At 43.7% G+C, this 26956-nt stretch overlaps 2 protein-coding genes across 7 annotated transcripts; one reads left to right on the top strand and one right to left on the bottom strand.

Annotated features, from left to right (window-relative positions):
- The first annotated feature begins 366 nt into the window (after window positions 1-366).
- Window positions 367-23209, top strand: LOC145523924 (uncharacterized). Of its 5 annotated transcripts, XR_014066971.1 has the most exons (4): window positions 367-741; window positions 1836-1911; window positions 3959-6353; window positions 6675-6934. XR_014066971.1 is itself a non-coding variant. In XM_081535189.1 (3 exons), exons 1-3 carry the CDS (start codon window positions 524-526, stop codon window positions 23138-23140), a joined length of 363 nt encoding a protein of 120 aa, XP_081391315.1. In that variant the 5' UTR covers window positions 367-523; the 3' UTR covers window positions 23141-23209. The 5 variants fall into 5 exon arrangements, 4 of the variants coding, with proteins under 4 accessions (XP_081391315.1, XP_081391314.1, XP_081391319.1 ...); XM_081535189.1 differs by lacking the exons at window positions 3959-6353; window positions 6675-6934 and adding an exon at window positions 23072-23209; XM_081535188.1 differs by having other exon boundaries at window positions 367-636; window positions 3959-6934.
- NSMCE4A (NSE4A component of SMC5/6 complex) lies at window positions 11650-25520 on the bottom strand. 2 transcript variants are annotated; one of them, XM_081535174.1, is made up of 11 exons: window positions 25200-25520; window positions 24429-24506; window positions 21960-22090; window positions 19707-19858; window positions 17536-17635; window positions 16442-16532; window positions 15474-15568; window positions 14139-14187; window positions 12810-12898; window positions 12633-12719; window positions 11650-11764 (listed from the first exon to the last, which is right to left on the bottom strand). In XM_081535174.1, exons 1-10 carry the CDS (start codon window positions 25489-25491, stop codon window positions 12645-12647), a joined length of 1152 nt encoding a protein of 383 aa, XP_081391300.1. In that variant the 5' UTR covers window positions 25492-25520; the 3' UTR covers window positions 11650-11764; window positions 12633-12644. The 2 variants fall into 2 exon arrangements, with proteins under 2 accessions (XP_081391300.1, XP_081391303.1); XM_081535177.1 differs by having other exon boundaries at window positions 12633-12716.
- Between the last annotated feature and the right edge of the window lie 1436 nt (window positions 25521-26956).

Here is a 26956-nt window from a genome sequence, read left to right as displayed (position 1 = left end):
CCACCTGCACACTTGTCCAACCTCCTCCTGCTCCTGTGAGCGTGCCTGCGGTATCCACTCCAGGGTTCTCCACTGACTCCACAGTTCCATTTCCATGGAAGGGACACAATATATATTCCAAAAGGAGAAAGATGCTCCTGTTGCTTCGAAAGATGCTTTCTCTAACTGCCTTAATCTGGGACACTTCTCTGTGTAAAACACAGGCCCTTCTACCTTCTGTCTCTGGCCATTTAGCCCACCTCTCCCTAAAGCTCATGTCCTGCCAAGCAGATGCTGTCACCACCTACCACCTCACAGTAGTTTCAATCTAGGATAGTGATGACACATAAAAAAAGCTTGTGACTGCTTCTGGTTGCCCTAGAAATCAGACCAAGGCATCCTGAAGGATCAACAGTAGGTAGCTGAAAAGTCTGCAAGAGGGCCAGAAACTTTAATGGCTGGAAAACAGGACTTTGCACAATTGAGAATGGGAGATTAGAGCTGGGAGAGGAGGACACCAAGAGAGGAAGAGTGAAGAGCAGAGATGTTGCTCGTAAAGGTGGCAATTGATAGGGCAATGGCTAAGGCAGAAGACACCAAAGATAAACAGCCTGGGGCCCTAGGAGCAGTGGAAGTAACCAGTGATGCTCGGAGAAGGTACAGTGGGGGGCTGCGGAAGGAGCAGCTGGCAGTGCAGACCCAACCCTCACACCCTTCTTTGGTGACCAACTCAGAATGGTTGGCTCTAAGTGCAGAAGAACAGTAGGTATTACCGTCCTTACTTTTTGAGTAAAGGCAGGAGAGTATCGTTTGTGTGGGGATGGGTGCAGCACAGGGAAGAAGACGTGGTCTGGAGTCACACAGACACATCCCATCTCTGAAACAAACCGTGGGACCTTTAACAAGTCACTGAACCTCTCTTCACCTCAGTCTACTTGGCCATGAAATGGGGGATAATAAGGCTGTTTGGAAGATTAAGTAAAGAATCCATTTGCGTTCTTAGTACAATGCCTAGAGTATGATAAACTTTATAATTTGTTATGGAAATACTATAAGAATTGCTTAAGAAAGAAAAAATATGAAAACAGAAATGAGTCTTTGAGAAATAGCAAATAGTGTTTTTTTTCCTAGTTCTGTGTTATAAAATCTTCTCTTATGCTAAGAGAAGTCAGAGAAACAATATTTACAACCCAGATTGTTAAACAGAGATCCCTGTTTGCTAAGAAACAAGGTCTTGAGGATGCCTAAATGTGATTGTGCTGTATCATTAGTGGTAAATGTCTCTGCTTTGTTTTTCTGCATTAAATTAAAAACACAACCCTTTCTTGCTGTCAGATTGTTTTATTATCTATTTAAAATGTAAATCTTTCACAAGATTAATGAAATTTTATAGTGAAGATAGCTGTTATTGGAAATTAATGATAGCTTACAGATTAAATTTATTGTTCATCACCTCATACATAAATGAACTTAAAATGGGCTTAACAACTTTGAAAACTCAATTTCTCATCAAAGGCAAGTTCTCTGTTCTACTAACAATGTACACAAACCGTGGTTTGTGGAAGTTGAAATCGAAACTCAGCCTCTCCTCTCCACTGGTAAATGTACTGTTGACAGCTTCAACCTCAGACACAATTTGGCTCTTTGTTTATGCTTTTACCAAAGAGCGTTTCTTCCTTGATTCGAGGAAAGAAAAACATTAAACGTATGGTAGAGCCCTGCCTATTGACACACAGAAACACCTTTTGCTACATATTCAGAGTCCCCAAATCAACTCACATTACCATTCATACCAGAGCATGTTTCACAAAACCTGCCTCCAAGTCCTAGTATAATTTCTCTTTTTGCTCTTCTAGATTGGCCTGGGCCAAAAATATTCAAGACCCTCGGATTGCAGTAGGTTCCCACTCGCCATTAGAAAAGAAGATTAAGGTGAGGAAATACATTTACCATGAACATTGGAGCCAGTCATAGAATCATAAAAGGGCCCAGGTATTTCAAGGGAGCATGCTTTGCTTGTGCTGTTTGGTTCATTGAGCACCAGTGGTGCTGGCTGGACAGCACTGAAGAAAATAAACCCTCTGCCCTTATAAGGGCTTAATCTAGTGAGGGATGCGGACATTAAACAGATAGTGGCCGCAGATTGTGAGAAGTGCCATGAAAGGAATTTTATTTTATTTGAATGAGTTTATAGGTCTGAATGAATGACACTGAGGCTAAAACCTAAAAACTATAACATATACATATGTACCCTAGTCAGAGTTGCTATATTTTGTGCTTGGGAGTGTATAAAGGAAGAACACCTGAAAAGACTCAGATGGGAAAGGTTTTGTGGAACAGAAGGTCAGTGTGGCTACAGCAGAGGGAGCAAGGAGTCCACCTGAGAGACTTATTTGGAGCCGTAATCAGGGACCAGTTTATGGATGCCACCCTGAAGTTTGTGATTTTTCTCCCAAAGCAGGAAGATGTTATTCCAGGAAAAGTGGTGTGTTCAGATTTATGTAACACAGAGATCCTGCTGGCTGCTGTGTGACCGGTCTGATGGGGCTGGAGACAGAGGGAGAGAAGTGGATTCAGGGAAGCTAATCAGAGGCTGCTGCCCTCTAGGGTGGGGCATTTTGAAGTTAGAAGGGACAGGACTAAGAGGGGAAGACTGAAGGAAGCACTGTGGGGGAAGAGATGCGTGGGGCTGTGAAGCAGGCAGTATACAGGTGAAGCGGAGGTAAGCTCTGAGCAGCCTGTGTGCCCTGATGGTCTCACTCACCCCTCACTCCCACTCCAGTGCCGGACGCACGGTACGTCACTTGTTGAATGATCAAGATTGTCTTGGTCCAAGGAAGCCCGAGCGTGACTGTGCTCTGGCATAAGTTGAGTTTCTCTGCTACACTTTCCTCCATTACATGTAGAAGGCAAGCAGCGAAGCAGGTGGAGGGGGTGGCCATGAGGTAGGAAGAGGATGAGGGACCATTCAGTTACTTGGGGACGTTCAGCTAATAGCTGAAGTAGTGCAGGGTTCCAGCGTAGCCTTAGTTACATGCCCTCGGCTACAGCCTGGAAGTAAAGTATTCCAAGGAGGAGAGAGCGGTCCCCTCTGGAGAATGGTGCTGAGAGGCCCACGTGACAGCCACAAAAAACGAGCTCACTGGTGACCCACATGAGAGCAGGCTCAGACGAGGGGGGTGGGGGGAGGGTGGAAGCCAAACTTAAGGGGTAACTGCTTCAAGTTACACAGCGAAGGGGAGCAAAAGAGGGGACGAGCCGTAGAGGAAGCATTTTCCTTTTTTGGTTTGAAGATGATATATGCTAAAGCATAATTTTATGCTGATGGATTGATCCAGTAGACAGGAAATTTTGAAGCAGGGAAGGGAATTTGAGCATTGTAAACTGAAGTTCTCGAAGCTCAACAAACAGAGGTGGAAGAACTGACATCTATTTTTTTGCCTGCGCTGGGCCTTCATCACTGCACGCGGGATTCCTCTAGTTGTGGTGAGCAGGGGCTACTCTTGTTGCAGAGCACAGACCTCTCATTGTGGTGGCTTCTCTTGTTGCAGAGCACAGGCTCTAGGGCACACGGGCTTAGCTGCCCCACAGCATGTGGGGTCTTCCTGGACCAGGGATCAAACCTGTGTCCCCTGCATTGGCAGGCGATTCATAACCACTGGACCACCAGCCAAGTCCCAGAACTGGCTTTTGATAGGTGAAAGGGCAGGAAGGCAGAGTCCAGGATAGATGCATGGGGTTGTTCCTGCAGTGGGAGGAGTTCCTGAGGGCCTGCTTCTGGTTTTTCAAGGATGTAAGGGAATGCGGGGGGGGGGGGGGGGCTTGAAGAGGAAGACAGGAGACAGTTACAAGACCCTAACTGGGACATAGTGTGAGGGTGCCAGGCAGGGCTAATGGCTACCTGAGAACTGTGCCATGGCCTGTATAGATAATAAAGGACAGCCAACTTAAAAGAGTTCTAATACTTCCCTTTGACAAGAGTTTAGGTGGTGTCCGTTCTTCAGAGGTGAGAAAATTGTTAGCCCAAAAGACTCAACAGGAGAATGAAAGTCTTGATCAACTTAAGGCCACGTCTTCTGACTTCTGGTTTGCCCAAGCAGAGGCATACTACTATCAACACTACCAGGAAATGCTGAAAGAAGCATGCAAACACAACATGGTTCCAGAAGGGGAAATTAAAACAGAGGAAAAGGAAAAGAGACCACAAAATGAAAAAAAAGAAGATACTAAAAAATGGCACTATTTAGTGCCCGAGAGAGAGCTGAACCAGATACAGAAACACATACAGCGGGCCGAACAAGCCAGAGGCCTCAGAGACCACAATTATCAACTGCTCCCTCAAAGCATCTCAAGGGAAATTCCTTCCCACAAAGTATTAAACCTGAAGAAGGATGAAAACACTGAAAACATCCAGAAAACACGCACAACTAAGGCCAAGCAGTACAGGGTGGCCTGGACAAAGAAACAGATAAAGGGACATCAAGAGTGAATGATTCGAGGGAGAGAACTCACGGAGCAAAGAAATGTTCAACGAGATGTTCAGAAAATACCTGCACAAGCTCCCCCTTTCCTGAAACCTCGAGTGAAGAACAAGGAAGTAAAAGAATATGAATGGGTCACCACCTATCCCATTGTCCAGCCTTATGAGGAAGGACTTTTAGAAGTGAGCATTCTGATGGAAAAGCCCCAAAAAGACGGTAAAACTGGAAAACCACTCTGAAGAGAGCTCTTGAGTATACCACCATTTTTGAAAAGTCAACTACAAAAACATAAAGTTTAAATTATTTTCTAGATCATTGTATTTCTTTTTCAGATGAGCATACCTTCATAGATGTTGGTGCAGTAAAATCTAATATCTTCTAATATTGTTTCTAAATGCATTGTACTGAAAAAAAGAGAGAGAGGTTAAACCACGAGCTCAGCATTCCCAATGTTTCAGCTCTCTGTATAGCTAACCCAAAACCTTGTGAATTAAAACCACCGCCATTTTATTTTATCTCAATTCTGTAGCAGGCATTACAGCAGAGCTCAGCTGGGCCATTTTTCTGCCCCCATGTAGCACCACTGGAAATGCTTGGAAACATTCAATTGATGGCTGGGCTAGTACGTAGGTCCCAGATGGCTTAGCATGGATAGCTAGAAGGCTGAACCCAGCTGGCCCCTCTTCCTGTCTTCCCTCTCCAGGTAGTTTAAGAGCCACGTAGTAGTTGGAGAAGGAAATGGTAACCCACTCCAGTGTTCTTGCCTGGAGAATCCCAGGGACGGCAGAGCCTGCTGGGCTGCCATCTATGGGGTCGCACGGAGTCAGACACGACTGAGGTGACTTAGCAGTTAGCAGTAGTTGGACTTATTACCTGGTGATTCAGGGCTCCAAGAGGCCTGTCAGATGCTACAAAGTCTTCTTATGACCTAGCCCCACAAGTCCCAGAACATCACTTCTGCTTATCCGACTAATCAAAGAAGCCACCAAGATCAGCCTACATTCAAGGGGAGAGAAGCAGACTTTTTGTCTCAAAAAAACATGGGTTTTTATTTCAACCTACCACTCCAAACCTCTAAAAAGTCTATCACACACCTCTATCCTTTATTATACTTTTCATTTTTCTTTTATGTGAACACTGCTCATAGGAACAAATATTTTTATACAAAGAAACCTGCAATTCCACAGCTTCTGCATTGATCTTGACTAAAGAACTCTGGCTCCCTCTCTTAAGACACAGTGTGTAAAAGTTAGAATTATAATGCAGACAACACACTATCTTGTGTTTTCCAATGCACCTAAAATTTAATTGGATATCATGTACCTGGGCCCAGGGCTTCCCTGATGGCTCGTTGGTAAAGAATTTGCCTGCAAACACAGGGACATGGGTTCAGTCCCTGGGTCCGGAAGATCCTCTGCAGTAGGAAATGGCAACCCAATTCAGTATTCTTGCCTGGGACATCCCATGGAGCCTGGTGGGCTAGCCCATGGGGTCACAAAAGAGTTGGACATGACTTAGCAACTAAACAACAACAACCTGGGTCTAAGCCCTAGACCTGCCCAGAGGCTCCAGAACATAGCCCCTTAAGGGGCTTACAGTCTATTAGGGGAAGAGAACAGCAGATGAAATAAAATAAAGCTATGTCCAATTCTATGGTATAAAAAGGTATACTGACCATAAGGACTAGAGGAGGGTAGCAATTGGTGGGGGATGTGGGCTCTGAGAATGCATTTTGGATGACAACTCCTTGGGCAGGCAAAACAGGAGAAACTCAGCACTGATGCCTGCTTCCTGCCAGCCACCGTCAGCACAGGAATGAGGCACAGACTTATTCAATTCCCCTGGGGGATCTCCACTGGACACAAAGAGCCTGAGGAGCACAGAGTAACTGAGGTAAACGCGATGTGCTTTTAGAACACGGCGTTCTAGAGCAGTGGTGCCCAACCTTTTGGGCACCAGGGACTGGTTTAACAGAAGATAATTTTCCACAAGCCTGGGGGAAGGGAAGCAGGAAGGTTTCAGGATGATTCAAGCGCATTACATTTATTGTGCACTTTACCTCTATTATTATTACATCAGCTCCACCTCAGATCACCAGGTGTGAGAGCCCAGAGGTTGAGGACTCCTGTTCTAGAGGAAAAGAGGTTTGGGGATGTTATATGACTTTGATTTTTGAGAACATATTAGTTTGTTTTTTTTTTTCCTTCTCTTCAGAGAGTTAAAGAATTCAGTGGCCGATAATCTCGCTGTCCAGATAACTTCTGTTGATAATTTTTTAAAATAACAATAAAGTACCTGGAAAACTCAACTACAGAAAGATACAAAATGCAAAGGAACAGCTTTGCCACCTTCGTTTGCAAAAGGTAACCACTTTTAGGATTCTTAATGACGAGAGTCTGAAACAAGTAGAACGCAGATGGAGGAAAAATGGACTTTAAACACACATGCTTGAAGAAAATAAAATGTTAAGACCATATGTTGTGATTCAATTTATGCAAAATGCCCAGAATAGGCAAACTTATGAAGAAAAGAGATAGACAGATTTATAGACACTGTGCAGGTTAGTGGTTGGATAGGGCTGAGGGTTTAGAGTGGATGGAGGGGGGCAGTGACTACTACTGGGTTGTGGGAACAAAAATGTTCTAAAACCAGATTGTGGTGATGGTTGCACAACCCTGCGAATGGACTAAAAAACAACGGATTAATTACACACTTTAAATGGGTGAACAGTATGATATGTAAAATATATCTCAGTAAAGCCTATCCCCCAACCAGTAACGCAGGAAAAGCTGAAGTTGAACAGTTCTATGAAGACCTACAAGACCTTCTAGAACTAACACCCAAAAAAGATGTCCTTTTCATTATAAGGGACTGAAATGCAAAAGTAGGAAGTCAGGAAACACCTGGAGTAATAGGCAAATTTGGCCTTGGAGTACGGAATGAAGCAGGGCAAAGGCTAATAGAGTTTTGCCAAGAGAATGCACTGGTCATAGCAAACATCCTCTTCCAACAACACAGGAGAATACTCTACACATGGACATCACCAGATGGTCAACACCGAAATCAGATTGATTATATTCTTGCAGCCAAAGATGGAGAAGCTCTATACACTCGGCAAAAACAAGACCGGGAGCAGACTGTGCCTCAGATCATGAACTGCTTATTGCCAAATTCAGACTTAAATTGAAAAAAGTAGGGAAAACCACTAGACCATTCAGGTATGCTGCTAGACTTAATCAAATCCCTTATGATTATACAGTGGACGTGAGAAATAGATTTAAGGGACTAGATCTGATAGACAGAGTGCCTGATGAACTATGGATGGAGGTTCGTGACATTGTACAGGAGACAGGGATCAAGACCATCCCCATGGAAGAGAAATGCAAAAAAGCAAAATGGCTGTCTGAGGAGGCCTTACAAATAGCTGTGAAAAGAAGAGAAGTGAAAAGCAAAGGAGAAAAGGAAAGATATTCTCATTTGAATGCAGAGTTCCAAAGAATAGCAAGGAGAGATAAGAAAGCCTTCCTCAGCGATCAATGCAAAGAAATAGAGGAAAACAACAGAATGGGAAAGACTAGAGATATCTTCAAGAAAATTAGAGATACCAAGGGATCATTTCATGCAAAGATGGGCTCAATAAAGGACAGAAATGGTATGGACCTTCCAGAAGCAGAAGATATTAAGAAGTGGCAAGAAGACACAGAAGAACTGTACAAAAAAGATCTTCACGACCCAGATAATCATGATGGTGTGATCACTCACCTAGAGCCAGACATCCTGGAATGTGAAGTCAAGTGGGCCTTAGAAAGCATCACTACGAACAAAGCTAGTGGAGGTGATGGAATTCCAGTTGAGCTATTTCAAATCCTGAAAGATGATGCTGTGAAAGTGCTGCACTCAATATGCCAGCAAATTTGGAAAACTCAGCAGTGGCCCCAGGATTGGAAAAGGTCAGTTTTCATCCGAATCCCAAAGAAAGGTAATGCCAAAGAATGCTCAGACTACCGCACAATTGCACTCATCTCACACGCTAGTAAAGTAATGCTCAAAATTCTCCAAGCCAGGCTTCAGCAATACGTGAACCGTGAACTTCCAGATGTTCAAGCTGGTTTTAGAAAAGGCAGAGGAACCAGAGATCAAATTGCCAACATCTGCTGGATCATTGAAAGAGCAAGAGAGTTCCAGAAAAACATCTATTTCTGCTTTATTGACTATGCCAAAGCCTTTGACTGTGTGGATCACAATAAACTGGAAAATTCTGAAAGAGATGGGACTACCAGACCACCTGACCTGCCTCCTGAGAAACCTGTATGCAGGTCAGGAAGCAACAGTTAGAACTGGACCTGGAACAACAGACTGGTTCCAAATACGAAAAGGAGTACATCAAGGCTGTATATTGTCACCCTGCTTATTTAGCTTATATGCAGAGTACATCATGAGAAATGCTGGGCTGGAAGAAGCACAAGCTGGAATCAAGATTGCCGGGAGAAATATCAACCCTTAAATCTAGTCCCTTAAATCAACCTCAGAAATGCAGATGACACCACCCTTATGGCAGAAAGTGAAGAACAACTAAAAAGCCTCTTGATGAAAGTGAGAGAGGAGAGTGAAAAAGTTGCCTTAAAGCCCAACATTTAGAAAACTAAGATCATGGCATCTGGTCCCATCACTTCATGGGAAATAGATGGGGAAATGGTGGAAACAGTGTCAGACTTCATTTTTTGGGGCTCCAAAATCACTGCAGATGGTGATTGCAGCCATGAAATTAAAGACGCTTACTCCTTGGAAGGAAAGTTTTGGCCAACCTAGATAGCATATTAAAAAGCAGAGACATTACTTTGCCAACAAAGATCCGTCTAGTCAAGGCTGTGGTTTTTCCAGTAGTCATGTATGGATGTGAGAGTTGGACGGTGAAGAAAGCTGAGCGCTGAAGAATTGATGCTTTTGAACTGTGGTGCTGGAGAAGACTCGAGAGTCCCTTGGACTGCAAGGAGATCCAACCAGTCCATCCTAAAGGAGATCAGTCCTGGGTGTTCATCGGAAGGACTGATGCTGAAGCTGAAACTCCAATACTTTGGCCACCTCGTGCGAAGAGTTGACTCATTGGAAAAGAGTTGACTCATGCTGGGAAGGATTGGGGGCGGGAGAAGAAGGGGACGACAGAGGATGAGATGGTTGGATGGCATCACCGACTCGATGGACATGAGTTTGGGTAAACTCCAGGAGCTGGTGATGACAGAGAGGCCTGGTGTGCTGTGATTCATGGGGTCGCAAAGAGTTGGACACGACTGAGCGACTGAACTGAACTGAAAGCTGTTTTACCAAAATGAAAGCAACAGCAAGAATTCAGGGAGGAGGAAGCAAGCCTGTAAATGCAGGTAAAAGGCCTGATCCTCTGAGGCTTTGAACGCTGGTAAAGAGCTCGGGGTATCAAATCTCAAAGGCAGTGGGGAGATAACTGAGAAACTGACAAGTGGTCTTGAAGACATGGAAGAGATCTGAAGGACAGACTGGAAGTGGGGACGCAGATGGGAGCCTGTAGCAGAAAGCTGGGCAAGATGCAGAGAATCAAGAGGCCAGATGGGGATTAGTGACCAATGAAGGCAGAGCCTGTGGGGTTAAGAGAAGAGAAACCCTAGGTTTCTTTATGATTAGTAAAAGTGCCACCCAGGAATTACATGGACAATAAATTTGGGAACTGTTTTCAGTTCAGTCGCTCAGTCGTGTCTGACTCTTAGCAACCCCATGGACTTGACTTCACATTCCAGGGTGTCTGGCTCTAGGTGAGTAATCACACCATCATGATCATCAGGGTCTTGAAGATCTTTTTTTGTACAGTTCTTCTGTGTCTTCTTGCCACCTCTTCTTAATATCTTCTGTCAGGTCCCTACCATTTCTGTCCTTTATTATTGAGCCCATCTTTGCATGCAGTGTTCCCTTGGTATCTGTAATTTTCTTGACGAGATCTCTAGTCTTTCCCATTCTATTGTTTTCCTCTATTTCTTTGCACTGATCACTGAGGAAGGATTTCTTCTCTCTCCTTGCTATTCTTTGGAATTCTGCATTCAAATGGATATATCTTTCCTTTTCTCCTTCACTTTGGGAGCTGTTTTACACATGTTTATAACAGGCCCATATGCTGTCCAACAAACCACTGGTTATGTGCCTCTGTGGCTTTTCAGAGAAGTTTAGTCAAAGAGACTTGGGGGAATGTTGAAGATACAGATGAACTACAAATCAAGAGATTCCTAAACTGGTGGAAGGGGAACCAGGGAGAGGACCAAATAAAAGGATGTACAGTTTTCAGAAAGTAAAGTTTTCAAGTGTCAAATCACAGTATTTATCCATTGGATTTAACAATTTTGGAGGAGTCACCAACAGCGAGCCTTGCAGGATGGTGGGAAAGGAGGTGCCCCACAGCGTGGTGGGAGCATTCATGAGGAGAGACAGCAAGTGATTGTTACTTTAAAAGGAGGTAACTTGAGAAGGGTCACAGTAATTTTTTGAAGACGAGAGATGAACAGGGTTGAAGGGCAAGTGCTGGGTATGGAGAAGGGATGACTGACAGCAGAGACCCAGGGATGGGGACGCAGGAGACCAGAGCCTCTGCAGATGAGACACCTCTACCTCTGACATCAGAGGGAAGGAGTGAGAAAGGAGGGGTGGAGAAGGGCAGGAAGAGGAACCAACTATGACCAGAACATCAAGGATGGACCTGATGGCTCAGCACCCATGGGAGCAGCATCACTTGACCTGAAGCTGCACAGGTTTTCTCTGTGGCAGTCAGCAGCCCTCAGGTACAGAGAGAGGACTGCTGGTAAGATGAATCCAGGGTTGGCGTTGCCCCAAAAAGTGGTCTGGCTTGGCTTGAAAGAGGAACAGTTCCTTGTGTGTAGATCACAGGCTGAAGCACGTAGAATTGCTGATATCTGACTGTATCTTCCTTAGGAAAACAATTTCATATGGTACAACATAATAAGTGTTGACCTGACTGGCTAACTTTACAGCTAAAAAAGATGCACAGAGAACCATAATGATCTTTAAGCCATTAACAACCTAACTAAAACTTTCAATGGGATAGGGCTAGATAAAGCTGAAACTCTCCCAAGAACAGAAAATACAGAATAACTGCAATTATTTGTGCATATGGCAATGAATTTCCTTTAATCAAAGACAAACGACAAATTCATTAACTATCAAAAGCTACATTTTATTAAAAACAATCTGTCTTTAAAAATGTTTGATCATACAATATATACAATACATGCTGCTTTCCTTTTTAGATTTCAGCATCCACGTGAGTCCTAAAAAACAAAGGAGGGAAATAGCTGGTTAACAGTTTATAAATGGTAAATCAAAAGTCCATTTAAGATGCATAAAGGAAATCTACCAGCCAGCCCCTCCTCAGTGAGGAGGGCCCAAGTAAACCCACAGTATAGATCTTATGTCAGTTGTCCTCTTTCCTTCAATTACTTTGGAACAAAAGAAGCTCAAATAATTGAAGCATATATTAAGAGTTTACACTAAGTACTGAAAAGCTAATTTTAACTATCTAATTCAGAATCCCACTTTACAGATCTATAGAGAAGGAAAACAACGCAGAGTAAGACTGACTTGCCTGACATTTTAAAGGGGCAGAGCCAATAGGATCCCATCTCCTGATCCCCACCCACAGCTGTGTGCAGTACAGAATACTAGGTCATTTCTAAGATTCCCTTCCCCATCTCCTTTGTAAAAATGGGGAATTATTTCATAAGCAAAACTCAGGTTTCAGAAATGCCCATTACCAACACCATTCCAAAGTAGTTCTATCTTAATTTTCCTTTTCTACTTTGTCTGCATAAAGTAAGCAAACCTAATGGGACAGTGAACAAAACTGATGGGAGGATTCAATATTCCATTATCTCATTTATCCATTTGTTGCGGGAGCGGGGAGAATGCCAAACCAAGAACAATCTCTGCTCTGTCTCTTTCAACTGCACATCTTAACACCAAAGTAATCAATCCAAAGGTGGGAACTTGCAACCACTAGGTCATGTTCTGCCCTTCTCACCAGTTACACACAGTTTTAAGAATGGGGCACTAGAGGGAAGCAAAATCCAAATTTCACCAGAAGATGAAAAAATGAGACAGAAACTATAATAAATACAGCTGTCCCATGGGATATGTTACCTTCAGCTGGTGTCAAGCACTTAGCCTCTGCCGGCTCTGACTTGAAGTAATCACAGGCTCTGAGATCTCAAAGGTCCTCACAATCTCCTGGTAGAGAACAGAAAGCACGTGGGCACTGGGTTTACAGCAGAGGAATTCTTGGAAACAAACTGCCCGGGGTAACATGCAGGGCTTTACCTCCCAGTCTCGGTAACTCAAAGCTATAATTCCTTGATTCCTAATTTGAGTGTTTTGGTCAATTCCTCTACTTTCTTCATTAACAGGCTCTGTTTGAGAGGCAAAGTTTTCAAGTCAGAAGAGGTAATCTGAACAGAAACCAATGAATAATAGGAATGACACCTGTACCAAGCAGACCCTTAGAATATTTATATCCTTATTAGGAATTCATGCATTAGTGTTGTATTATTACAATAGAAAGTAACCCCGCTTGCTTCCATTAAAAAAAAAACATATGGTAGAATAACACATTCCAATCATTTGAAAAACTCTGCATATCTATGACCCAAACACAGAGCTAAGGTCTAGTGTGTCCAGTATGAAAGTAAGAACTTTTAAAGGAATAGGTAAATGCAATGAAAACACTTCATTCTGTACAGGAGCCTTAGAAGGCAAAGAGTAATGGAGAATGTGAATCATTCAACAAAATTAAGATTCTCTCTGTATTAACGTTCTTTAATATTTACATGGAAATATTTGGGGGGCCAGTTATCATTTGGCTTTAGTCTTAGGTTCTTTGGGTTGTTTGAGGGCAGATGATGTAGGAAGCTTTAGCTTATGAGCTTTATTTACTGCTGGAGAATATTGTGAGGCTGCTAGATATGTGGTAGACAAATGTTAGTTTTATAAAATGACATCTACATTATGATTTGCCTGGTAGGCATGTATTTTGTGTAACTTCCCTGGTGGCTCAGATAGTAAAGCATCTGCCTACAATGTGGGAGACCCGGGTTCAATCCCTGGGTGGGGAAGATTCCCTGGAGAAGGAAATGGCAACCCACTCCAATATTCTTGCTTGGAAAATCCCATGGTCAGAGAAGCCTGGTGGGCTACAGTCCATGGGGTCGCAAAGAGTCAGACACGACTGAGCGACTTCACTTTCACTTTAATATTTACTAACATTTGTAAATTGTATAGCAATGTTCTTTTTTGACATCAATTTTCTAACTGTGAGAGATACTTAAATGAAACTTGTAAATAAAAGAGGCAAAAAAATGAGAAAGATAAAAACAGATTCTCTCTGGAGAGGAAGAGCTGGCATTAGGGATAAAATACAAAGAAGGAAACTACAAAAATAACTGTAATTACAGAGTTTCTAAATTAAAATTTAAGGGAAACTATATCATTTCTTGTTATTCTTCACAGCAATAGATGTTGAATCAATGACACAACTGAATCCATCAGTTTTAAACTATGATTAATTTTCAGTTAGTTAAGGAAGACATTGTAAAAGTTTGTCGCCTAAAATAAAAACTCAATTTACATTTAATAAAATACATTTTCATTTACCTATTATTGGCAGTCGGTCTTGGTCAAGTCTTATTCTTGCAAAACCATCCTGTAACACAAAGACTAAAATTTATATTCAAAGCCTACAGCCATTGGATGAAAAAAATTACTCAGTGAGAAAATTCTAAACCTTAGACAATCAAAATATACCATAACAATAACGAGGAGTGTATACAGACAAGCCTTCTCTAACATCTCTCTCTACGTTGGGTATCTTTCAGATTCTAATCAGCTCGCTTACCCATGCACAACCTCATCCCCAAGATCTCTTAAATAAAACTACAACCATCTTGACTCTTTGATTCATACTTTTTGAGTACTCCACCTTTTATTATTACGATTATTTTTTTTGCTGAGCCATGCAGCTTGCGGGACCTAGGTCCCCCACTAGGGACTGAACCCAGGCCCTCAGCAGTGAGAGCGAAGAGTCCTAACCACTGGACTGCCAGGGAGTTCCTGAATACAACACATTTTATGATGCATAATACTATCACTGACCATTGACAGAATATGCTTTAGTTATCATTTCAAAAAAACACTTTTGTCAACACAAGATTTTTTGCATAAGGTTAAAATCGAATTCATCTTAGAAGTGCAGGATTGCAACCGGACATAAGACTAAAGACAGCCTAGAGAAAATTCTCAAGGTACATTTCTGAGGATTTTTCTTTTTTTTTCTCCTAAACCATCTGTTTTGAAATTACTTCAAACTTCAGAGTTACAAGACAACTGCAAAGACCTCCCATACATTCTTTACCCAGGGTCACCAACTGTTCGTGTTTTGCCATATTTATGTTACTGCTTTCTCTCTCTGAAAGTGAAAGTGTAGTCACTCAGTCGTGTCCAACTCTTTGCGACCCCATGGACTGGATTCTCTGTCCATGGAATTCTCCAGGCAAGAATACTGGAGTGGTTTGCCATTTCCTTCTCCAGGGGATCTTCCAAACCAGGGATTAAACCTGCATCTCTTGCATCTCCTGAACTGGCAGGTGAATTCTTTACCACTGTGCTACCTGGGAAGCCCTTTTCCCTACAACTTCGGTGTATATCTCTTGGAAACAAGGGTATTTTCTTACATAACTAACAAATTTGGGAAATTTAACATTTATATCACATAGTTACCTAATCTGTAAGCTCCAAAAATTTCTAAAATGTAAAAGCAAGCACTTAATTTTTTAGCTAGTCTCTTTGGCCTGTGACTTGTCAGTGTTTTGCTACAATGGGTCTAAAACACATACTGGTTACTACAAATTCCTTAGCCACCTCTCATCTATACCTGTTATTATTTACTCTTTTAAAAGCAAAGAAAAACAGAGAAATAATCTTAAATCTTACCCTTATAATAAAAGAAACATGAAAGATGTTTTCCACTGTCCGGGGGAAAGAATGTGGATCAACCACAAAGTCAAAGAAGGACATCGGAGTATCAGCTAAAGACAAAAGAGGAAAAAATTCTTCAGTAGAGGAAAAATTACTTTCACCTATCAATTAAGACCAATATTCTCTAGTGTTAACCAGAGAAAGGAAATGGGCATTCATCCTGTTGTGGGATGGAAATCAATACAGCCCTGCTGGAGGACAATCTGGTGTATCTATTAAAAACCTGCATGCCCTCTTCCCTGGCAATCCTCCTTTAAAAAGCCATCCTACAGAAATATTAGCACAAAGTTGTGTGCCGATTTTTCACTCCAGCAGTTTATACAAGAGAAAAATGCTATAAAGAACTTGCCCACTTATAGAGGATTTGTTAAATGTATGATACAATCAACCCAACGGGAATCACTGAAAAGAGGAAGCAGGATCTGCATGTATCAATATGGGAAAATGTCCAAATGGACAAGTCATGTTGCAGAAGAATGTGTATATTATTTTGTTTTGAAAAAAGCAAAACACCACCACCAACAACAAAAAATCCCAACTACTTAGTTGCATATTTATTATGACTGACATAGACATAAGAAAGTCTGAAAATACACACGTCACATCACATTTTATAAGTGGCAACCTCGAGGGAGTGAGGTCAGGTAAAACAAGCACTTGACTTTTTACTTTTCTTACATCTTTGGCATGTATTATTTTGTAACAGAAAAAATACCCTGTCTTTGAAAAATAAAAATGAGAATTTCCTTCACCAATATTCTCATGGGATTTCTAGAGAGAAGTCTCATAAAAGACATGTCAAGAAAAAATGATTCAAGCATTACATATATGCCTTTTAAATAAAAATAGCTTCTTGTTGCAAATGACACAGGCCTAACTGACAAATACAGGTTGCTCCATTTGGAGCTTGGTATCGTACTTACGATCTTCTTGAAAGTATGTCTGCAACAATCCCAAGATTCTTTCTACTTCTTTTTCTGTTGCTTCTTGATGAGACTCTTCCATTCTTTTTAACTGAAAATATAAAGCTGTTATCAAGCAAACTGACCTCCTTACCTGCCTGTTAACCTTTTCTGCTCTCTTGCATGGCCAAACTCCTCTAAATATCTTTTACTTATTTCTAAGTTTTTATCCTTGTCTTAAAATTGATAGTTAAAAAAGATTTTTCTAGCTGTAGTAACATTTTCATATGAATCATCTAATAGAGGAGTAACATTACCAAATCAATCATTTTCAGGTTGAATGTAAAACAGCGAATTATAAAAGGGGCAGTTTAGAACAGTGGTTCTCACCCGGGAGTGATTTTCTGCAGCCCCTACCCCACCCCACTGACGGGACATTTTCTAACACTTGGTTGTAATAGTTGGGACGGGAAGGGGGAATATGAGAGGAGGCTGTTAGCATCTAGTGGGAAGAGGCCAGGGATGCTGCTGCTGCTGCTGCTGCTAAGTCACTTCAGTTGTGTCCGACTCTGCGACCCCATAGACGGCAGCCCACCAGGCTCCGCCGTCCCTGGGATTCTCCAGGCAAGAATACTGGAGTGGGTTGCCATTTCCTTCTCCAGTGCATGAAAGGGAAAAGTGAAAGTGAAATTGCTCAGTCGTGTCCGACTCTTAGCGACCCCATGGACTATAGCCTGCCAGGCTCCTCTGTCCATGGGATTTTCCAGGCAAGAGTACTGGAGTGGGATGCCATTGCCTTCTCCGGCACAGGAAAGCCTCTCACAGCAAAGAATTATCCAGCCCCAAATGCCGATACTGCCGAAGTTAAGAAACCTGTTTTGGGAGAACTAATCCATACTACAGAAATGAGTTAAGAACTAAGACAGGTGGTCAATCCGATAAAATGTTTAAAGACTTAAACATATTAAAAATGATTCAAACATTAAATGATTACTGTTTAAGTGACAGAACCTGACTCCAGGTTCTGGAGAAAAGATGGCCAAATTACATGTATATAATACTAATGGCTATTTTAAATTAAGTGTTTTAAAAAAACAACATTTGAACAAACAAACCTGGGCAGGCATTGCCTGCTGCTCTTCTATCATACGAACTTTTCTTGGACGTTCAATTCGTGGCTTTGGCACAGGGCACTCTCCTTGTATTGAACCCAACCTAATGAAAAAGATGCTTTCATGTCTTTGTTTTTAAAACAAAGTAATTTCACTAACTGAAAGCAGTTCCCACAGCATCCTCAAATTCAGACCAGGCATCACTGATGTATGGGTGACATCAGACCAAGACTCTGTCAGGTTTGTGAGAGCCTTTCTACTCCTTCTGTGTTTCTTAAAGAATTCAGCTAGATTCCTCCTCAACACCTTCGTATTTTACTCTCAACAGTAAGTCAGTCAATATGCTGGTGGTCCTCCCAGCTAGCCTGTTGTCTGTTTCGCAGAGCCAGCTTCAGAGATCAGGGGGAAGACAAACGTGTGTGGGGCATGGGGATGAATAGCTCCACTGGGGTTAAAAAAGCCTTTTGGTCTGGGGGTGCCAGAGCAGAGCCCCACTGCCTGGGACTCCAGAACACACCTGTCTTACGAGATAACAGGTAAGGCAGAGGTCATGGGATTCCTTTCCCTTTTGGACTCCCTCCACCTCCCAAAAAAGCCCTACAGTAACAGACATACCAGGCAGAAACAACCAGGGCCCAGAGAATTTAGTCCCCAGTGGTCCCTACACTGGAGGAAATCAAAGTATACAGTAGAGAACCTATGTGTGCACTAAGTCGCTTCAGTCGTGTCTGACTCTCTGCAACCCTGTGGACTGTAGCCCGCCAGGCTCCTCTGTCCATGGGATTCTCCAGGCAAGAACACTGGAGTGGGTTGCGGTGCCCTCTTCCAGGGGATCTTCCAGACCCAGGGATCAAACTTGAGTCTCTTACATCTCCTGCATCAGCAGGTGGCTTCTTTACCACTAGGGTCAACTGAGAAGCCCAAGCGAACCTTACCAGATGGGAAGAAAACATGGGGGAAAGGGCACTGCAGGCCAAGGCAACAGCAAGTACAAGGCTGCTAAGTTGTAAGTAAATCACCATGGCCGCAAATTGGGCTAGATGATGAGAAAGGGTTTAAGTTATGCAACCCAAGGCTATCTTTCTTTTTTTCTTGGACATGCCTCGAGGCTTGGGGGATCTTAGTTCCCCAACCAGGGATTGAACCCACACCCTCAGCAGTGAGAGCTCAAAGTCCTAACCACTGGACCGCCAGGGAATTCCCAAAAGGCTATCTTTAGATCCTATGTTTATGGTGGTACCTAATTCAACAGCAAAAAAAAAAAAAAAAAAACGATTTAGACTTTGTCTATAATAAAGAAGTTTGATCGTTTTGCTGTAATATACAGTGATTCTGGGCACTTGAATTAAGGGACGTCTTATTAAAAACAGATGTCTTGGGAAATAAGAAAAAAACTCAGATGCCTGGCCCTGCATCATAGACTTACTAAATCCGCATCTCCAAAGCCTTCTAACTGAGGCACTATCAATCTCAGGAGGTTTAGAAGGGCAATTAGAATAGACAAATGCCCTAAGCTATCCACTTAAGGAAGAAACCACTTGAGTGGTTGCCCTGGAGAAATTATCTACTGGGTATTTTAAAGGCTGTTTTACAACAGAACCAGTAAGAGTTGCTCTTAGCCTCTCCATAAGACTGAGCTGGGAAATTAAGACAGAAGCCAATTACATTTGAGTATAAAGAAAAGCTTTTCAAAATCAAAGCTGTATCCAAAAAAGATGAACTGGGCAGTTTATGTGACAGTGACTCAACTAGTCTTCAAATATAGGATGGCGATCATCTAACGGAATTATATATAATAAATGGCACTTTACATATATTGGTAGAATCTTAAGATACCTTTCATAGAAAGTATCATACTCCTGAGTAATGAGGACTTTTAAAGATGATAAAGCCAGTCATTATGTCACAGACCTAAAGTCTCCCATGCTAGAAAGCAAAGGCGCCAGCAGAGTGCCCCGATGAGGTGCCAGCCCACGGCCTTTCCTGCTTCAGTTAAGCAGGATGAAGATCCATCCACAAGATATTATAGGCTTTTAAATCAAACTTTAGAAAGTCTCCAAACGATGGCATCATGACTGTCTCCTCTACAATACCAAATAATTGTTGTCCCTACAATAAAATACAATTTAAAGTTTACAAATGGCTGGTCTGTCGGATTTTCAAAATAATCTTACAGAAAGTGGAATGTATGGGTTTTATTAAAGGTGTTTTCTGCTGTTTTGCCTGATATTTTCCAGGAGTCATAGACTATGAATTCAAAATCAGAACTATCTTCATCGCGGATGAGTTCTTCAGCTTCTAGCGGATTTACACCCATATGAGTCAGCTACAAAAACGAAGGGAAACAGAAACCCCAGTTAAGCCACGAGCAATCATTCACGGCACTCAATCATCTCTGTCACTACACAACAGGCCAGAGGCAAAGTCTGTTTTCAGTGTCCTAACATGTTGGCTCAATTTCTTATTACAAATTTCCTGTTTTCAAAGGTACCTTCTTTTTGGCAGAAACTATTCTTCAAGGTACTCAGGACTTTTTGGTGAGAAAGTGAGATGATCCAGACCAACGCGGGTCTCAACCAGAGCAATTTTAACCCCGCCCCCAGGCATTCTATCTAGAGACACTTTTGATCATCACAACTGGGTCGGTGGCAGGGAGGGCCGTGTTACTGGCATTTAGTGGGTAGAAGCCAGGATAGTGCTCAACATCCGACAGCAGGCGGCCCCCACAACAAAGACTCAACCAGCCCAAAATGGCCTTAGTGCCAAGGCTGAGAAACCCTGCTCTAGCCCCCTGCAGGCCGAGAGGCTGGCATACCAGAACTAAGCTCGCTGGGCCTGATCACACACAACTCATTTTCAATGCTGAATTAGCATAAAAATAGGAAATCACATCCCTAAACAAATGCTCTGGGATAGAACAGGGAAGTTTAGCTGGCTTTCAATTTTCATTTCCAGCCAACCTCCTGGAAACCCCTGATCAGCTTCCAGGGAGCAGCACCTAGCATCAGGGAGAGATTCACTCATCCTAAAGCTGACTTCCTGGGATGAGTTGGCAGAAGTCTAATAATTCTCTTATCTCAAGCTATCTTGCAGAAAGTGTTATTAATTTTGCTTTTATGAAAGTATACTTTTATTACATTATAAAATTATGAAATTTCTAGAAGTTATCAAATGAAAACAGCAATACCATACATAAACAGTAATCAAAAAGCCCTCAGAGACCTTAACCCTTTAAAGGCAGTTAAACTTTGAAGAAAAGAGAGGCTGCCAGAACCCAGTCAGCTCTGTTCCATTCTCCTGCCAACTGTTCCACTGCACACTTGGAGGAAGACATTTCAGTTTTTATCTGGTCAAATCTACCAATTTTTTCTTTATAGTCCTTATATTTGGTGTAATACTTGAAAAAATCCTCCCGCCAGAGTCTAGACAGCTACTAAATTGGGGGTCTGCATGGACTGCTTTAAGACTTACGGAATTTACTGATATGTTATTTAAAGTACAAAACTCACTCTGATAAATAAAAGTAATTTTTTAAAAAATTACCCAATATATAGTCAACTTTATTTATTATTTTCCAAAATGCACTACACTTCAAGTTTTAAAAAAAGAAAAATTTAAGGTTTAAAATTTAAGTTAAATTAAAAAAAAAAAATCTAAGGTTTTAAAAACAACAAAAACCTCATCTGCCTCATACCTTTACAAAATAATTTATCTGTTCGGGTCTCATGGTACTAAATCATTTTAATAACCTTTTAACAAACAGAAAGTCAATGTCCTAACAGAAATGCTAGGACAGAGGCTGGCTCAAAGTAAAACCAAGATAAAGAAAAAAAACAGAGTAAAATACAAAGTTCATCTCATTGTGCTTTTTGGGGGGTAAATTCATCAAGCAAAAGTTTCAAAATGTCAGGTAACCACCATTCAAACATTAAGAGGCAAAGAGAGTTGAATAAAACAACAACGAAAAACAAAAGCAGAACCCCAATCATATTCGTATGGTTCTGAAATATTCTCGAAGACAGATCAAATGATGCCCCTTCACCAGATGTAACTCATACCCAGCTGCACTTTGCCTGTATGTGGGCTTCTGCCTAGCCTAGGACAAAGGTCCCGGGTCACTGAGAATGAACTCATGAACTGACAGCTGAATGAGGGGAAAAAATGGCCATTTGAAATAAACATAGCACCCTGAGTCTTAGGAGGCGAGGAGATTTTCAAACTGCTCTAAACTCCCAATCTAGATTCCACCACGTAGTTAGACTGTCACGTGTTTAATTTGGTATGCTCTCTCTGGAGGAATCTCAGGCCCAAACAAAAGGGAAAACGAAGTGAAAACCATCTGCATATGGATATAAGCAAAGTGGATAATTATACACTATGTGACGGATGAGACATTTTTTATTATGATTCTGTAGCTTTGAACTTACTAGAGTTTCCACGTATCTTAACATATCAAACGAGTTCAGATCAGAACGCAGCTGCTTTGCCTTCTCCTTGCCCAAATCTGAAGCCAGAACAAGAAAGTGGGCATCTAGGACTGCTTCTCTTGCTCGGGACACTATTCGAAAAAGAAGGAAAAGACACACGTCACAACATACATGTTTATCCACAGGCATTTTCCCAAAACTTCCAACTGCACTTACCCCCATTTCCCATTGGACCAAAAAAAAAAATTTTTTTTCCAAACACACTCATCTCTGTCTAAAAACAGGTTCCCCTTCTCCGCTCACCAAAATCTGAAATCAAAGCTGACCAGTCTTCCTAAAAAGCCAGCTCTCTCTACTACACCATTCCTGCTCCTGGGAACTGAATAAAAATCTCTTCACTAACCGCAGTTTAACAAAACCTCCATCATCTCTAATAACACTGGCTGTTCCCTCAGACTCCAGTAACCGATCTAGGCACTATTAACACCTGTGTTGATGATGGAAGCCAAACTGAATGCCCACGGTGTGAAAGGCACTGTGCTTGGGCGTGGCGGTTTGCAGACCGGTAATAGGTAAGTTGTCAAGGAGCTTCAGGTGAAGTTCTGTGCTGGACGGGTAGCAGGAGATGCAAACTCTGCCTAGCAGCACAGGTCCCACCGAATGAAAAGCCTACAGGCAGCAAGGCCATGACCTCCGAGGATGGATGATCCAAAAAGGTTCATCTTTTAACATTTAAGATAAGCTACAGACAGAAAAGGATTTAAATAAAAGGCGACAAGAGGGAAACGGGGCCAAGAAACTGAGGATGAGGTTTGGGGAGGCTGGGGAGGGAGAGTTCATTGGAGGAAGACACAGCAGGACTGAGGGGAGTGGGTTTGATCAGACCCCAAAAGGGAACAGGCAGTGTGGAAACGTGCTCCAGGAACACCAGCAAAGGCGAACTGAAAAGGCAGCCAAGAGACAAACCTGGCAGAGTTCAAACACACAAATCCCTCTGCCTGGCTTGCTCCTCAAGGCCATTTCATTTGAATTTCTGATTGCCCAAACATTCCTCAGGCTGATGAGCTCACTGACTCCAAGTTTTGTATTTATATGCATAATTTTCTCCCCAGTTTTATTGCAGGAGAATTACTGTGAACGTGACAGTGAATGAGAGACAAGAGGCAAAAGCTAGGGACTAGTTCCCGGGCTGTTCTAGACCTCCCCTCCCCACCGCCGGCCGCTCACTGCCACGCAGACTGTGAGAAAAGTGCCGATCCCCCACGGATGGATTCAAGCCTCTGCAGAGTTACAGAACATCCAACCTGTATATATGAGGATACAGAATTCTTTGTTGGCTGACCGTCTCCTAGGGCGGGGTTGAATGAGTAACTATGCCTTGAAGCGGCGACCCAGCTAGCATAGTGGAATCGGCCAAGCAGGAAATGATCTGTTAATCAACAACTTTTCAGCTGTGGGTGAATAATAATAAGGGGACAAGGGGTCAAGAGCAACCCTGAAGAGACAGCCTGGGGGTCCAAGCTCAGAAGAGAAGAAAAAGCTAGAGAGAGTGGAGGAGGGGTTGCACCAGGTGAAAAGAGAGAAATGTTCTGGTCCTCAGAGAGCATGTGGAGTGGTGGTGTCCAGGCAGCAGCCAGCTCTGTTGACTTCTTCACCTGCATGGGTCTGCACTCTCCCTTTCTGCTCCCATAGAATTTAGAGAAAGGCCAGGAGGGAAAAGTGGTCTGAGGACTTGTCCCCGGGCTGTGACCCAGTGCCCACACATCAGGGGCATGCCTGACCTGTCCTGTCTTCAAACACAGAGACCACCCTTGGCACTAATACTGCTGCTGCTTTTCATTCAAACCAAGCTTTTATTTCAGAGCCCCCTTCGCCCCCCACAGTGGTCTAGAATACAGTGCTGAGATTCTTCGCTCTTTCTCAGGCCCCTCCCCTCACTGGAGACCAACAGGGCCACCTGTAGACACGGCCATCCCCACTGGGTTATATTAGGTGGACCAAGAGCAAGGAGCTTAGGGACAGGAGTTCGGGAGGAAGGCAGGAAAAGAAACAGGATGTTAGAAGCCAGCTCAGTTCTTTAATACATCCAATGCATCCTGGGTAGTCAAAAGGGTAGAAAGATAATACACAGAAGTTCTCAGCAGTCAATACAGTAGAAACATAATACACAGGAAGTTCTCAAACTTGAACAAGCAACAGAATCACCTGAGGCGCTTGTTAAAACTGGCTGCTACTCCCCACCCCCACCCCAAATTTCGTGTAAAGCCCTTACTACCTGCTTAGGGACTGATAAGTGCACAATAAAAGTAGTAGTGGTGCTACAAGCAAAAAGGTTCCAAAACTAGTAAAGCACTCTTATAAATATGGGGATTGTTTGGTGTCAAGCATTCGGTTCTCATGCAAAACTAATTAAAATTACCCTAAAATATAGGATCACAGAAAGCTTCCTTTCATAAAATAATGAATTACCTCCATTAAAGAGAGTGTTGGCCTCTTCAAGGACCTCTGTTAACTTGTCGCTGGCATTCAATATATCCTCCCGGTTTTCTATTTTAAAAAAATACAAGCTTTGGGAAAGGTGCTCATCATAGGCTAACAGGTCATTGACAAAGTGACCAGCTGCAGGGGAGAGACAAGTCCCCACCCCGCCCCCATCCCTGCTCCCCGGTGGAATCACCTTCAAGCTGTATCTCTTTAACCAAAACGGCCTGAAAACAGAAAAGAAGACTGTACCCCTTTAGCAGAATGAACTTGAAAAGGGGACCCACTTCGCTCCCCCTAACCTTCACCCATGGGCTTCCACGCCTTCTGCAGCCTCTTGAGGAGCGCTCTTAACAGAAGGGTTCTCCAACTCTGCAAGCCATAGCTTGCAGAGCCGGGCCACCCAGAGTTTCAGAATAGGTAGATCCTGGGTGCGCTGGATAATTTGCATTTCTGGCAGCTGCCGCGGGCGGGAGACTGCCGGCGGGGAACCGCTGGATGTAAGAAAATGAGCCCCGGCTCCGCGCGCCTCCTCTCCCCCACTTCCAGACCGCGCCCGGCCTCGGGCGGTCCCGCGCCTGGGGGACTCGCGCGCCCCCGTCAAGGTCGTGCCGTGCGATCCGCACGACCGAAGCGCGAGCGCCTCTCAAACGCCGAACCCGGGCGCGGCCGGGCGGCGCAGGGCTCGTCCCGGGCGCCGCGAACCAGCCGGGCCGCGCAGGGCCTGCGCTCGGTTCCCGCCTCGCGCCCTCGCCTTACGTTGGACCGAGTTGATGAGCGCCCGGTACTGATGGCGGATCTGGCGGCAGAGGCTGGGGTCAGTCTCCTCCTCCAAGCTCGCCGGGTCTATCATCTCGTCCCCGGAATCCGACGGTTCGGTATCCTCCAAGCCCGGGCGCTCCGGGGCCTCCCTGCGCTCGGGCGCGGCGCCGCGGCGGGACCCAGGCGACAGCGGGGACCGCGAGCGGGAGCGGGAGCGGGTGCGATCCCGGTGCGGGTCGCGACCCCGGCCCCGGCCCTCCGGCCGGCGGCCGCTGCTGTCTCCGGACATCGCGCCAAGCCTCCCTGCAACTTCGGAACGGCGGAAGTTCGCGCCAGAAACTGAAACCCCTGCACACCACGAGCGCCTGCTCCCCGCGGAACGCAGCTTCTGTGCAGGCGCGAGCGCACAGCGACGCCTGTGGCTGGAGGCCCGCGGCAGGGGCCGGGGGCCCACAGCGCCGCCAGTCGGGCACCGGGAGGCTCAGCCTCCTGACCTTGCGCGCCCCTGAAGTTGGATTCCCTGTGATCCCACTTTAGGTGCTTAGAATCTTCGTGGTCTGGTTCTCTGTGCCCACCCTATTAGACTTTCACCTTCCCCGGGGTCTCCCTGGCTCTCCTGGACACAGCCACACCCTTAAAACAAATACTGAAAATTCTTCCAGGTGGAAATTCATTCCAAGCGCCAGACAGAAATATCTGGGACATTGCCAGGTCATGGGCACGCAGACCGTGTTTGTTGATGGAGGCTCCTGCAGTTAAGCAGGATGCGCGCTGGATATGGAGACGAGAGATGAGATTCTGCCACTCACTATCTGTGATCTTAGTTCCTTGAGCCATTATGGCTGGGACCCAATGGAGTTTATGAACAGCTGGTAATCTCCCCGCCCCCCTTTTTTTTTGAAAGTGAAAAAGTGTTAGTCACTCAGTCCTGTCCAACTCTTTGGGACTCCATGGACTCCAGTAGCCTACCAGGCTCCTCTGTGCATGGAATTCTCCAGGCAAGAATGTTGGAGTGGGTTGCCATTCCCTTCTCCAGGGGATCTTCCTAACCCTCATCTCCTGCATTGCAGGCAGATTCTTTATTATCCGAGTTATTTGACTGTACTGGGTCCTTGTTGCTGGGTGGGCAGGCTTTCTCTAGTTGCGACCAGTGGGGGGCTAGTCACTAGTTGTGGTGCTTGGGCTTCTCTTGTTTTGAAGCATGGGCTATAGATTTCTGGGCTCAGCTGTGGCACAGGGGCTTAGTTGCCCTGTGGCATGTGGGATCCTCCCAGACCAGGGATGGAACCTGTGTCCCCTGCATTAGCAGATGAATTCTTAACCACTGGACCACCAGGGAAGTCCCAATCCCACCTTTTTTGAGGACAGAACAAATGAACAGACATAAAATTGACAAGGTTCCTTGATTTTCTTGGAGTAAACTCTGTTAACCATCGTTTTTAAATATCTACACCTTGACAGTTTATGTTCATATTTGGTCCTCAAACTGAAAGTTTCTAAAATACTTTTAAATGGGTGTAAAAACGATGAAATTATATTCATACAATTTTAAAGATAAGTATATGAATTTCCATGTATTTTGGATTGTATTGCAAATGTTTCTCAAGAGTTCTCTTTGGCGCTGAGAACCCATTTTATTTTTTCAAAGAAACGGTGTCAGTTGGTTACTACCCAAGTCTACAAAAATACCATGTTGTGAATCAGATGTACTCAGTTTGAGGTAAGCACTATTCTTTGCAGCATATATCACACCT

The sequence above is a fragment of the Giraffa tippelskirchi genome, chromosome 2 (assembly GCF_054371585.1).
Source record: "Giraffa tippelskirchi isolate mGirTip1 chromosome 2, T2T-mGirTip1v1.2.pri, whole genome shotgun sequence".
Taxonomy (NCBI): Eukaryota; Metazoa; Chordata; class Mammalia; order Artiodactyla; family Giraffidae; genus Giraffa; species Giraffa tippelskirchi.
The sequence above is the reverse complement of the archived record's forward strand: the minus strand, read 5'-3'. Positions and strand labels throughout refer to the sequence as shown.

What these genes read in the sequence shown, in the direction of transcription:
- LOC145523924 (XM_081535186.1), top strand. Translation starts at nt 524, where the DNA reads ATGTTGCTCGTAAAGGTGGCAATTGATAGGGCAATGGCTAAGGCAGAA. An exon ending in GCTCTAAGTGCAGAAGAACA is followed by an intron (nt 742 to 1,835) that starts GTAGGTATTACC and finishes TTGCTCTTCTAG; the next exon opens with ATTGGCCTGGGCCAAAAATA. An exon ending in CATTAGAAAAGAAGATTAAG is followed by an intron (nt 1,912 to 3,958) that starts GTGAGGAAATAC and finishes CCCTTTGACAAG; the next exon opens with AGTTTAGGTGGTGTCCGTTC.
- NSMCE4A (XM_081535174.1), bottom strand. Translation starts at nt 25,491, where the DNA reads ATGTCCGGAGACAGCAGCGGCCGCCGGCCGGAGGGCCGGGGCCGGGGT. An exon ending in TAAGATACGTGGAAACTCTA is followed by an intron (nt 19,859 to 21,959) that starts GTAAGTTCAAAG and finishes TCGTTTTTGTAG; the next exon opens with CTGACTCATATGGGTGTAAA. An exon ending in AGACCGACTGCCAATAATAG is followed by an intron (nt 12,899 to 14,138) that starts GTAAATGAAAAT and finishes CCTCTCAAACAG; the next exon opens with AGCCTGTTAATGAAGAAAGT.